This window comes from Cricetulus griseus, chromosome 3 (assembly GCF_003668045.3).
Source record: "Cricetulus griseus strain 17A/GY chromosome 3, alternate assembly CriGri-PICRH-1.0, whole genome shotgun sequence".
NCBI lineage: Eukaryota > Metazoa > Chordata > Mammalia > Rodentia > Cricetidae > Cricetulus > Cricetulus griseus.
In genome coordinates this window covers 255700267-255713541 of record NC_048596.1, presented here as the reverse complement: position 1 = coordinate 255713541, position 13275 = coordinate 255700267, and the positions used below count along the sequence as shown (strand labels likewise).

The following is a 13275-nucleotide window of genomic DNA, read 5'->3' as shown; positions in this document are numbered from 1 at the left end:
CCTATCCCCCTGGAAGAATTTCTTCTCAGTGCTAAGTAGGTTCTGGATTCTTGTCAGAATTGGAACAGGCATGTAAATAGTGCAGGTACTACTGTAGCTAGACAGGTTGTCACTAATTCTTGTAGCATTCATGTGACTTGAATACAAGCAGTCTGTCACCCTACCTTAAAAGTCATGGAAGTGGGGTTAGGCATGTGAGTCTGTCTACAGTAAGGTACTTGCCATACAAGCCTGAGGACCTGAGTTCACATTCCTAGCACCCATCTAAAAAGCTTGGCACACCAGCATGGTAACTCTGGAGCTGGAGGTACAGACATACAAATCCTAAGAGCTCGCTGTCCAGCCAGCCAGTCTAGCCAAATTGGTCAGCTCCAGATTCAGTAAGAGACCCTGCGTCAAGCATTAAGGTGAAGAGTAATTGAGGAAGACACCTAGTGACGTCAACCTCTGACCTCCACATGCATGCACACATATATATGTACCCACATGAACATATATACATGCATGCACCACACATACATAAAGTCATGAGTGAGCCAGGTGTTGCACATCTGTACAGGAGCACTGAGTTTGGGGCTGATTTTGGCTACATAAAAATTCTAAGTGAGCACAGACTACATAGATCCTGTCACAATTGTTCACCCTGGTGTCTGTGCAGTACAAATTCTCTCATGGTCATGTACACAGACATTCTATTTTGCAGTACAACTTTAATTTTTAAAAACTAGTGTGCAAAGTAAGGAGCTTTAGTGTTTTATTGCTGCAAAGAGACACCATGATCACAACTTTTTTTTTTCTGTTTTTTTTTGTTTTTTTTTTTTTTTCCGAAGACAGCTTTTCTTTGTGTAGCCCTGGCTGTCCTGGAACTCATTCTGTAAATCAGACTGGCCTCAAACTCAGAGATCCACCTACCTCTGCCTCCGGAGTGCTGGGATTAAAAGCATGCGCCTATGCCTCCCAGTTACACAGCAACTCTTGACAAGGAAAGCATTTCAATGGGGTTTGCTTACAATTTCAGAGGTGTGGTCCATTGTTATCATGGTGGGGAGCATGGTGCTGGAGAACTCATTGGGAATTCTACATCTGGATCCACAGGCAACAGAAGAAAGAGACAGGTACTGGCTTGGGCATTTATCACCCCTAGGGACACACTTCCTCCAACAAGGCCACACCTAAACCTCTCAAGTAGTGCTACTTCCTGATGACCTAATTCAAATATGTATATGAGCCTATGGGGGCCGTTCTTATGCAGACCACCACAAGTTTCGTTATGGAATTTTCATACCCATGTGTCATACTTGTTCTCATTCACCCAGTTATGAACTCTTAATCTCAGAATTAAGTCTTGTACACCTGTTAGAGTAGTGAAGACAACTGGAAGTCTGGACTCTGGTTCCACTGGTTCCACTCCTGGGAGCTGAGGTAGTGAAGAAGCAGGGCATTCAGCCTGGGTGAACAAACATGATATGGGAAATGTGTTCTCGCCTTTCAGCTGACTTACGGAACAGTGTCACCCAGTCCTGGTGGAGGTGGTACTTGCTGTTTACACTGAGCATCAATAAAATATGTGGTCACTCACCATCTAACACCAATGCTATGGACAATGCTCTCTATTAAAGTAGCTGTATTGTGCAACCTAAGTCATCCCCCTGAAAGTGTCACACTGCAAACAGAATGGCAGCTCCGTGGGAGATGCCTCACAGGATAGCTTCCACAGACAGTCCTGGAGTAAACTTGGCTTGTTCTGCAAACTGTTGACTGCTGGCTGCTTTTGTGTTAATTAAACCTCATAAATGGGTTTGGACATGCTCAAGGCTTGATAATTCAGAGATAATTCTTGTAACTTAGATCAAATTAACTCTGTATTTGGGGATCTGCACAAAAAAAAAAAAAAAAAAAAAAAAAAAAAAAAAAAAAAAAGAGAATCAAGACAGAAAAGCCCACAAACAGGAGTCGGCTGAGCAGAGCCACACATTGGGTGTTCCCCAAATGCAGAGGACTTCAACTTGATGGTAGGGCTTCGGAGAAAGTGACATCTAACTGGTGTTTGTAAAATGCAGCCATCTGCCTGGCCGAAAGCCCCAACTGTAGAGGTTGGGCCAGGCAATGTGATAGAAAAGCTGTACCTCTTCCCCAGGCCATCTCAACTTTGCCAGAGTATGCCACTGCTCTGAAGGTGCCACGGGTCTCTCAGTGTCAGCAGCTGCAGGTGAAAAATTCAAAAGCCACTCTTCAAGCAGCCCATTCCTAGACCTGCAGGTGGGTTGGGTAGGCCAATCTGGTTTTAGAGCAATGGTATGTAGACAGGTGTGAAGCTATGTTGCTCTGATGGCCCTTGGTGGAACTAAGAGAACATCCTCAGGCTGTGACATAGATTGATTTGCATGCATGCTGTCCGCAGTCACCTTTAGCCCTTCCCTCATAGTCACGCCCAACACTGAATGCCTATTATTTCCAAAGACTGGAAGCATTGCTCTTAATTTTGCCAGTGCTACAGATAACCCTGTGCATTCTAGGAAAGTGCTGTGTCATGGAGCTACAGCCTTGTGTGTATCATGCCGAGAAACACTTTGAAAGACATTCCTAGAGACAGTTTACCTGTAGCTCTATAGAACAGATATGCACCAGTAGGGAGAGCTACGGAGAATTTTTCTTTTTGATTGTTTGGGGTTTTTTCTGTTTTTGTTTTGTTTTCCTTCAAGACAGGGTTTCTCTGTGTAACAGCTCTCTCTGGCTGTCCTGGAACTCGCTTTGTAGACCAGGCTGGTCTTGAACTCATAAAGATCCACCTGCCTCTGCCTCTGAGTGCTAGGATTAAAGGTGCTCATCACCACCTCCTGAGAAAGAATGTTTTCTATATTTAGCAATAGAGGGTAGTTTTTTTTTTTTTTTTTTTTTGTAATGGATGTGGAAGATTGAGCTATATGTTGGCCTCCTATCTCTAAGGAACACACAGTAAAATATCAGGTTTAAAGAAAATACAAAACACATTTTAACTAAAAAAGCTGCTTTTTTGTTGTTCAGTACAGTCTGCCCTCTATTAGTACAAGGTTTCCCACCCACAGATCAACTAACCACAGAACCAAAAGCCACGTGGAAGCACATGCCCACGGAGCTGCACGAGCTTCTTATTGCTGCCGTTCCTAACAGTAACATTTAACAAGTACTGACACCCATTGAGATTTCAAATGATTTGAAATCTAGAGAAGAGTATGTAAGCTCTTGGTTTTTTTGGTTGGTTGATTGGTTTCATTTTGTGGATGTTTTTTGTTGTTTTGGTTTCGGGGGGTTGTGTGTTTGTTTTGGGGTTGTTTTTTTTCTTGTTTGTTTGTTTGTTTTGTTTTTTGAGACAGGGTTTCTCTGTATTTTTGGAGCCTGTCCTGGAACACACTCTGTAGACCAGGCTGGCCTCGAAATCACAGAGATTATGCCTCTGCCTCCCGAGTGCTGGGACTAAAGGCATGCGCCACCAATGCCTGGCTGAGTGCGTAAGTTCTATGCAAATGCAATCCCTTTTAATGTAAAAAAAAAAATGAGCATTGCAGAATCTGAACTTCATAGTGGCTCTGGAATCAGTCCCTTGCATTTACCAAGGGACAGTTGTACTTCATACTAACTGCTATTGCCTTCTAGATCAAAGGACATCTTAGGTGTTGGAGACAGACTATAAAAACAACAAAAGCCAAAGATAAGCCCCCCACCCCCCACAAAGCAGAAGGCAGAAGGATAATGTTCTTTGAATTTGGAAGCTCTTTTTTTCAGGGGAGTTAACTCACAGTCAAGAAGGGCCTTGTGAATTATTACCCAAACCCAGATGACCCCACTCACATGCACCCAGCACTGGTGATGAATGCTGGGGTCCTGGGCAAGTGTTCTGCTACTGAGTCATATCCCAGCCCCATGTGATCAAACCTTGACAAGACGATCATAAGCTCTGTTGGAAGGAAATTTGTGATTGTCTTCTTGTGCCAACCACCAAAGGACAGGCCAGAAGCCACGTGGAGCAGCTGGGTGATTGTAATAAGCACACCTGGTAAGGTCACATGATGAAGCTGGCAAAGCTCATTCAGGTAGACATTGTTCAAAACAAGAGGGGCTGCCAACAGGAAGCCCTCTGCACATCCTGGTCCACATGCCTCGCTGCTAACCCAGCATTTGCCCAATGTTATAAAATGGAATTGGTAGTGGAGACTGTGCTTGACAAGAGAGCCAGCCTCTCACCCTTTCCCTCAGAAAATTTACCTAGCGTCTATGTGGGCATTGGCTCGACTACCCCTGAAAACAAGATCTTCCTTTTTCAATCTTTGCAGTTTTATTAGTACTTCAGGGAGCCATTGATGAAAATTGCTTCTTGATTTGATATCCATGTGCAGAGCTTAGGGGCCCAGTTTCAAGTCCAAAGACCCTTCAGAGAGAACCTAAAGGAGAGCATTCAGTGATGAATTTGGCTGTTCCTTACCTAAGGGGACAGTTGCCACTACTGTGCCCACAGCAAAGTCAGTGTCTCAGTCTTGAAATTGGATCACATGAATTGTCAACACAAATATACCTGGAATTTCACATGTTGGAATTTTTGTAATCAGATGATCTCAACTGACCATGTCCATAGTGACCACAGTATTGCCTATGTGAGTTACCAGGCATCTGCCTGCACTTCCCCAGGGAATGAAGGCTTCCGAGAACAACTGGTTCCACAGGAAACAGCTTACATGAAAGATCTGTATCTTCATACAAGAATGCTAAGCATTCTCAGAAAATACCCATAATCAACCCATCATCCAAAAAAAGTTACTTTATTTACTTTGTCTCTTAAATGTCTTTCATATTCTTAGCATTTCACTAGAACTTCCTATCTGTTTTCTGGAGAACCCATGTGACTTCACCTAAGATTAATGTCAATATAATCAGCTCTTTAGTTTGGAAATAGTTAATGCACATCTCATTCATGTACATCTAATATGCAGGACGTTCAGGACATATATGCGATCAGGAACTATAATGTACAACATAGGAATATGATCAAAAGTTGCTAATGTATTATTCCATTGAGATTCGAACGTAATATATTTAATCAGGGGTCCCTGCCAGCGGGAGCCCGACTAGACAACTCATGTAAAGCACCAATGACCAAGTACTAGACTGGCTCTGAGAATGAGGGAATGATGTAGACTGGAAAGAAATCACAGAGATCTCTGAATCTTGGTGATGCCCAGGAAGGTCACATGTTTCATTGGTGCACACTGCAAACATCCATCAGAGGCCTATGGGCAGGCACAGGGGTCAATGTGCCCTGAAACAGGAATGTATCCAAATCCAGGTTCTCAAAACCTTCTCATTAGTGATGACAAATGATACAGAATCTCCCATTTGTGGACAGCCTGGCCTAGAAAAGCCATCCATCTCTTTCTTTTCCTCATGTGGAACATTCAAGGATCCAGACAGAGACTGACATAGGTCCTGCCATAAACTGCAACTCATTTATTCCCAAATGCTGGGATTAAAGCATGCACCACCACACCTGGCCATTAAAATCCTTTAAATTACTAATATATAAACAACTATTTTAAGGTAATTCTAAGTACACTCAAGAACTGTAGAGATTAATCTTGTCAGCTTGGTAGGATCTGGAATCAACTAAGAGACATGCCTCTGGACAGATCTGTGAGCACATTTCCACAAAGGACTAAGGGACAAGACCATCCTTGGATGAAGCAGCCCCTTCTGATGAGTGGCCCAGACACAAAGAGGCCTAAGGGGACAGCAGTGCAGTGTTACTGCCTGCTTCTACAAAGTGTCTATCCCTGCTGTTGACTGTGTTATTGTTGACTGTGGCTATCCCTGTTATTGTTGTTGACTGTGCCTATCTCTGTTGTTGCTGCTGTTGTTGACTGTGGCTATCCCTGTTATTATTGTTGACAGTGTCTATGCCTGTTGCTGGTGTTAACTGTACCTGTCCCTGTTGTTGTTGTTGACAGTGTCTGTCCCTGTGGTTGTGGTTGTGGTTGTGGTTGCTGTGGACTGTGCCTATCCCTGTTGTTGTTGACTGTGTCTATTCCTGTTGTTGCTGCTGTCATCTTTTGCTAGCATCAAACTCTAGCTTCTTAGGCTTTCCAACACAAACTGAAGACCAGTAACTCTCCAGGAGTCTTCCAGTCCTTCAGCATGAAATGGCTACTGCTGAGGCATCAAGTCTTATGGGCTGAGGAGCTACTGAGCTCTCAGCCTCTCTGGGATGCACAAGAACATTATTTCATTGCCCAGCTCCTTAAGGGGGAGCCGCTTTTTATAACTTGTATATGCTAACCAGTTCTATCCCCCTAAAGAACCTGCCTAACAATACCCTTCCTATCTGTGACTAGAAATGAAGAGAGCCATGTGACTAAACTTCATCTAACTATTGTGCAGATGTTTACAGTAAGATGGTTTAGTAGGTGAAGGCTCTTGTCACTAGCTAGTTGAGTTTAAATCCCTGGGACCCACATGGTGAAAGGAAAGAACTGATTCCCATATCCACACTATGTCATGTACACACACACACACACACACACACACACACACACACACACACACACACAAACTATAATGTATAAAAGAAAAAGGTTTACAGAGTTAAAGGCATGTATGGTAAATGCATACAAAATGACCACCAAGGATTCTCTTTTATACAATATGCATTATGTATGAACTTTCAAAGTAAAATTAGCCAATTATGTATGACCTTTCTTTGTAAAATTAGCCAACTACAACTACTGCTTGTAATCAGTGCCATCAGATGAAAGTTTTCCATTTGGGCAGTCCTATTTAAAACCTAGTCTATATCCACTTGCCTGGACCAAAGAGCCATTTTCTTACTGTATATATGAGACACACTTGTACACCAGAAAATGACTCTTCTAAATCTATATCAAATGTAAAAGCTAGATATATATATATATACTTGTATTGGCTATGATGCCAATTGCTAGGGTCTCCTTTGTCTGCAAAATGTATTCATGTTCCTCAAATATATAAGCTATCCAAAATGCAAAGTGTAGAACTCTTTACCAAGCTGGTGCCCTCCCAGCTGTAACTGTTAATGGTGCTCTGTAGGTGGAGAAAGCCAAGTCACTACAGTGAGCTCAGCTTGTCGCCTCCCTGCCCCAGACCTCTATCCCCAATGACTTCCAACAGCTGCACATCCCTGATCCTTTGAAACCAGAAGGCCCCCCCTTGGGGACTTCCCAGGCAAAGGCTGTGGGTACCAATATGTCATCACCATTTGTCAACTTATTATGGCTCAAGCGCTCTCTCTACCCTACATACCTGGATCCTGTAGCCTGTGCCAGATATGCACTCTTGATTCAGTTCCACGATGCCACAGAAAGCACATCTAATTCCCACCCTGTGCTGTTCCTCCCACTCCTGATAAAGAAGATGTGATTCAGGCATGCTAAGCCAGTGGCTTCAAGGCACAGGACTCAGCCACTAAGTTGGAAAATGAAAACCCCTTAGCCTAATAAATTAGTCAAAAGCTGTGTGGCTAGAGCTGAAATTTGTGAAACCCCATGAAATGGTATATTAAAACCCTATAGCTCAGGAGAAAAAGAAGGGAGGGCAGATGTAGAGACATCAGAATGGAAACCTACACATGCACACATGTACACACACACACACACACACACACACACACACACACACACACACACACACACGGAGTATGAGAAAAATCACAGGCCTTTGAGTGGAGGTTTGTGGGTAATAAGACAGTCACACTCCCAGGTGCTCAGGGAAATCTCCTGAACAGTGACCTTCCCTGCTGCTCCATGGGCTCCCAGAGTGCAGTGTCCAGAGCCTGGCCTCTGAAGGTCTGCAAACAGGGTACCCAGCTTATTTCACGAGCATGGAGTTTCCTAGGGAAATATTTTATTCCCTGAAACTTTTAGGCTTTCTCTTGCTGCTTCAGAAACTCTTTAGATGGGAACACACTGTCCATTCAATATTCCTTGAGTGAGAGATTCACAGACATCTTGGCCACCAGGAAGCTTCTGGAATCTCTCTTTAATGTAGGACTGGGTCATTAAATCACTGGGAAGAAGTTAGTCTTTAATGACTACAGCTAAATAAGACTTTTAAAGTTATTCCATTTTCAAGCAAGCTGACTACTTTGTCAGATAAAAGTGAACATTCCTGCAAGGGGCACCAGCTTCATTGTGAGAATTTTGTGATGAGGGGATGTGCTTCCATCCTTTTGGAAAATCAACTCTTACTCCCTCCTACCCTTTCCTCCTCTTCCTTTGTTTTGTGGTTCTGGGAATCAAACTCAGGCCTTCACACATACTAGATGCAATGGTTAATCAACACTATCCACCTTGACTAGGTTTAGAAACCCCATAGAAAACACATCTCTAGATGAGTCTGTAACAATGTCTCCAGAAAGGTTTAACTGGGCACGGAAGACACAACATGAATGCAGATGGCACCATGAATGGGCTGGGAGATGGCACATTTGGTAAAGTGCCTTCCATGTAGGAGAGAGGGCTATGTAAAAGAACTGTGTGGCCGGGCATTGGTGGCGCACACCTTTAATCCCAGCACTCGGGAGGCAGAGGCAGGTGGATCTCTGTGAGTTCGAGGCCAGCCTGGTCTCCAGAGTGAGTGCCAGGATAGGCTCCAAAGCTACACAGAGAAACCCTGTCTCAAAAAGCCAAAAAAAAAAAAAAAAGAACAGTGTGGTGGGTCGCACCTGTTACCCCAGTGCTGGAGGGTGGAGCAGGAAGATGCTGGGGACTGATTTACCAGTCAGTCTAGCCAAGGGATGAGCTTCAAATTCAGTGAGAGACATTGTCTCAAAAAAAGGATAGAGAGCAATAGAGGAAGACATCCAATGTCAGCCTCTGACTTCCACACATGCATGTATGAACACAGGGACACATGCACATGCACAAGCAAAGAGGGAACCAGTAAGCTGAGACCAGCATTCTTCTGCTGCTTCCAGGAACAATGTAATACAATGTGAGCAGCTGCCCCCCCCCCCCCGCCCCCAGAAAAGAGAAAAATAACTGATGCGCCTTTCAAGTGCTCTACCACTGAAAGGCACCCAGATCCTAGTAAACACACTTTTAAATACTTAATGACTTGCTTTTTTGTTGTTTTTGTTTTTGTTTTTTGAGATAGAGTTTCTCCGTATAGTCTGGCCTCGAACTCACAGAGATCCTCCTGTCTCTGCCTCCTGAGTGCTAGGACTAAAGGCGTGCACCACCACCACTTGGCTGACTTAGTATTAACCTTTTCTTCAAAATGAACATTTTTTTCCTCATTTAGTTCAGGCTGGCCTTGAAGCACCTACTTGGCCAAGGATGAACTTGAACTCCTCATCTGCTATGCAGAGTACCCCACTTATTTCTGAGCAGCACTTGCTGAGTGTGCTTTGTTACCATCAAGTTCCCACTCTTCCTTGTGCCTCTGAGAGGAGAAAGCCACCTGTCCTGCTCCCAACCCCCTGCACTTGGAGAGCAGCCTGCAAGAGCCCAGCTTCTCTGACTGCTAATGGCGCAGAGAGTGGGACAGCTATTACGAGCTCTACTGCACAAAAGGGTTTAAGATGAATGTGATGGGTTCTTGCAGCTCACAACCAAGGCCTTTGGCATTTTAATTCGTCCAACATTTTACTATGGCAAGAGACAGAACACTTCTTGTACATTTTGAAAACCGCTCTTTCCCAGTGTGGGGAACTGGACTTTTCCACATCAAGAGAAAACATGTCAATATTCTTGTTTCACACTTGTCACAGTGCCGCGTCATCAGCTGAGCATCCCCTGATTGCCAAGGCCTCCTCAAACACAAACCCTCAGATGTAAAACATGAAGCACAGAGGGAAATTATGTCCACTTGGCCTTTACTTTTTAAAGGGATATTTGTATCCAATCACAGGAGAAAATGGTGCTGTGTCTGGACGGAAGTTTCCAGATCCCAGTTAAAAGGGACGGGCTGATAGGCACCACCGAGCCTCCTGAGAATCAAGCGTGGGTGTTGAAGGTTCCACGAGTGAAGACCTTCCTTTCCCACGTGGAAGTGGGGTGCCCTGTCTTTCCCTGCAGGTTTTCACCAAGCTCTAAGGACAACACCTCATGTTAGAAACAAACCCCCAAGGTCACAAGTTCTGTTTCAGGGTTCCAGAACCCTTTACTTGGAGAGAGCCTCTGCTTGGGGGACTGGGGTGTTCCTTATTCCATTGCAGGCTGGGAGTTCCAGAAGGCAAGTAGAAAAGTAGGTCCAAAGAGGGCCAGACCCACTGTGATTGCTGGTGCATGGATCTGCGCTGCTAATTTACGGTTTATGCTTTTCTCCTTTCGCTCCAAGCTTGGTTAATGCCAAGTCTGCGATGCTCAGTTCCCCGAGATCCCTTAATGAAACTTGCTGGCCAGCCTCTCTGCATATGCCAAAGCTCCAGGACTCAGAGCGGGTCTGTGGAGCGCACATAGCGCAAGGTGTAGTTGCCCCCCTCGTTGTTATCCCAGTATTCGCCCTGTTCGCAGCGGTAGCAGACAGCAAAATGGATCGCGACGTCCCACGCGTCAGCAGCGTCCCCTTCTTGGGGCTGCAGACCTGGAGGCAGGCACAGCGAGAAGCAGAAGCGCTCAGTGACCAGCTCCTCCTCACTATCCCCAGCCCCTGGTCCAGAGTGCCCCAACGGCACAGGAGGCAGCTTCTCCAGGGACTCAGGAGGCAGCTCGGCCGGCACGTCCAGAAAGGTGCGCCACTCCGTGAAGGTGTAGCGTACAGTCACTGCCCTGGGTCCCGGGTAGCTGATCACCCGGCCCGAGCCGGTCACCTCGGCACTGGGCGGCTGGGAACACTGCACGCACTCGAGACACACTCGATGCCGCCTCAGACGTTCCTCCGCAGCGATCAGCCCCGGGAGCTGGAAGAAGGGTCGGAGCTGGGCGCGCGGTGCCCAGAGGGGCGCGGGCACCTTTGCCACCGCCAGCAGCCCCCCGACCTGCTTCAGGTCCTCGGCGCTCAGCGGGAAGCTGCGGAGACGGGAGAGCACGGCAGGTGGCACCTGTGGTTCCTCCGAGTCGCTAAAGTGCTTCACGCTAGCCAAGCTTAGCCCCAGCGAGTCTGCGAACTGCACGCGCTTCTTGCACTTGGCGCAGCAGTCCCGGGCCGGCTCGCCACCCTCTGCGCCGGGCTGCCCCGCCAGCTGCCGCTGTTGCAGGAGCTTGGCGGCCTGCAGGATGGGGTCGGCCGGCAAAGAGAAGGAACGAGCACGAGGGCGGCGATATTCCTGCAACTCCTCCTGCTCCGGGAGAGCCGCCTCTTCCTTCTGCGACAGGGGCCTGCCCTGGAGCTGAGCGTCAGGGATCGGGGTCTGGGTGGTGCCACCCTGAAGGCAAAGGCCCTCAGGGACAGACAGCCCCTCCGCGGGCGGGGGGTCTCCGGAAGGCGTAGAGCTGGGCGCCTCAGAACTTTGCAGCTGCTCCCGGGATGGCTCCATGACACCATTCGGCTCCGGGACTCGTCCGGACGCAAACGCGGTGCTGGAGACTCAGCTAGAAACTTGTCTACTCCGGCAGCAGAATGAGGGCATCGCGCCCGCTGGGCTCGCCCTCCCTAGCTTAGTCTAGCCAGGCTGGAGAGCTGAGAGCAGATTCAGCCTGGAGCCTCCAGCTTTTAGCTGAGGCTGCCCGGGACCAAGAGGGAGGAGGATGCTGGCCTGGGGCTTGATCCCAAGGGGAGGGCCAGGGGCGGGGAGGTGCGGCCTCCACAACACCTGGGAACCAGGGCCCGAATGGAAATTAAGACTTTCTGAAGGTCGCAGCGTAGCTGATAGTCTTGATCCTCCCCACAGTAGCGCCGCGTCGGTCCCACCTCCGGGGCAGTTCGCAACTTTCAGAGCCCAGAACGTAGACAAAGTTTCCCAGCCAGTGAAGTTAGTCTTCCCGAGAAGTGTTGTCGCCCCTCAGTGACATCCCGGCTGCCACCAGCCTAGGGAGTTCGCGATGTAAGCATGTTGTTGAGGCTAGCAAGCTAGCCCGGTGCATCCCTTCTCTTTCACCCTTTCTCCCCCAGACTCCAGGCATCCCTGGGTCGCATTCGTGCAGTTGCCCCTTAGTGCTCCTGAAAGCTGGGAGGCTTGGGCTGCAGCTTCCACCTACCTAACCGGTGACCTTGCCGGTGGGCTTGCTACAGGACAGAGAGAGAACCCACCAGGAGCGGACACAGCGGCCAGCCCAGAGCAGCCGGAGGCCATTCTCGCCTGGCACTAGAGCACGTCCCTGGTCCTCCTCCTTGTCCCGCCCGCAGATCTGGATGGCGAAGAAGACAGTTAGCACCTCCCTTCGCGGCTGGGCGCCTTCCCACAGCCCACAGCCTGTACTGCGATTTTCTCCCTAAGGATCCCGGACCACTACAATACAGCCAAGGCATTGTAGGGGGTGAGACCAAAGTCTAATCACTGAAAGATGGATGGGAGAGCGCTCTACTCTATCCTGACATTGTAAATGTTGCATTGTTCTTTTGCCTTCAGGCCAATCTGCCTTGTTCAAACTTCAACTGATAACTCCATGAACAATCATCACACCCACCTCTCATGCCCTGATCCCTATATCTGATATGGGGTTCCAGGGGGTACCTGAGAGGATTCCTAACAGGGAGACACTGAGGCTAGGCTCTGGGGACCACAATTTTAGGAATGATTAACTACTTGACGTGGTTATGTGTACAGTTACTTACATAAAAAGTTGGGCCAGGCGGTTGTGGCACACTTCTTTAATCCCAGCACCTGGGAGGCAGAGGCAGGCAGATCTCTGAGTTCAAAGCTAGCATGTTCTACAGAGCTAGTTCTGGGATAGCCAAGGCTACACAGACAAACCCTGTCTGGAAAAAACAAAACAAACAAACAAAAAAAACAGAAAGGCAATGTAGGGGGTTCTACAAACATTAATCCACTAATCAAGAAACAAAAGGCAAGGTTATCTTACCCAGGCTTTATAACTGAAGCTTAATCCCTAAGCATGGTATGGCAGAATGTAACGTTCCCAGGGCATTGGGCATATTGGGAAGTAGGCAAGGATCATATTCATAGATGGTATCTATTGAGGGCTCACAGGCTGTCCATCCCTCCCCAAGGCTGAGGGCCCTTCCTGTGTGAGTTTATGTGCACAAAATCTCTTATCTGTATGCAGCACATAAAGGCTGGGAAGAACTGTCTGTTCACGCCTCACAACTGGGCGGTAGCCAGGTTTGATCTCAGGCGTTTGGGAAATGTCTTCTACAGCCAAGGAGCCAGAGTTG

The 13275-nt window shown here is 47.3% G+C and overlaps 1 protein-coding gene across 1 annotated transcript; it reads right to left on the bottom strand.

Moving 5' to 3' along the window:
* Nucleotides 1–9632: 9632 nt before the first annotated feature.
* Ppp1r3g (protein phosphatase 1 regulatory subunit 3G) lies at nucleotides 9633–12267 on the bottom strand. The gene is made up of 2 exons (XM_035441524.1): nucleotides 12138–12267; nucleotides 9633–11967 (listed from the first exon to the last, which is right to left on the bottom strand). Exon 2 carries the CDS (start codon nucleotides 11474–11476, stop codon nucleotides 10433–10435), a length of 1044 nt encoding a protein of 347 aa, XP_035297415.1. The 5' UTR covers nucleotides 11477–11967; nucleotides 12138–12267; the 3' UTR covers nucleotides 9633–10432.
* Nucleotides 12268–13275: the final 1008 nt, after the last annotated feature.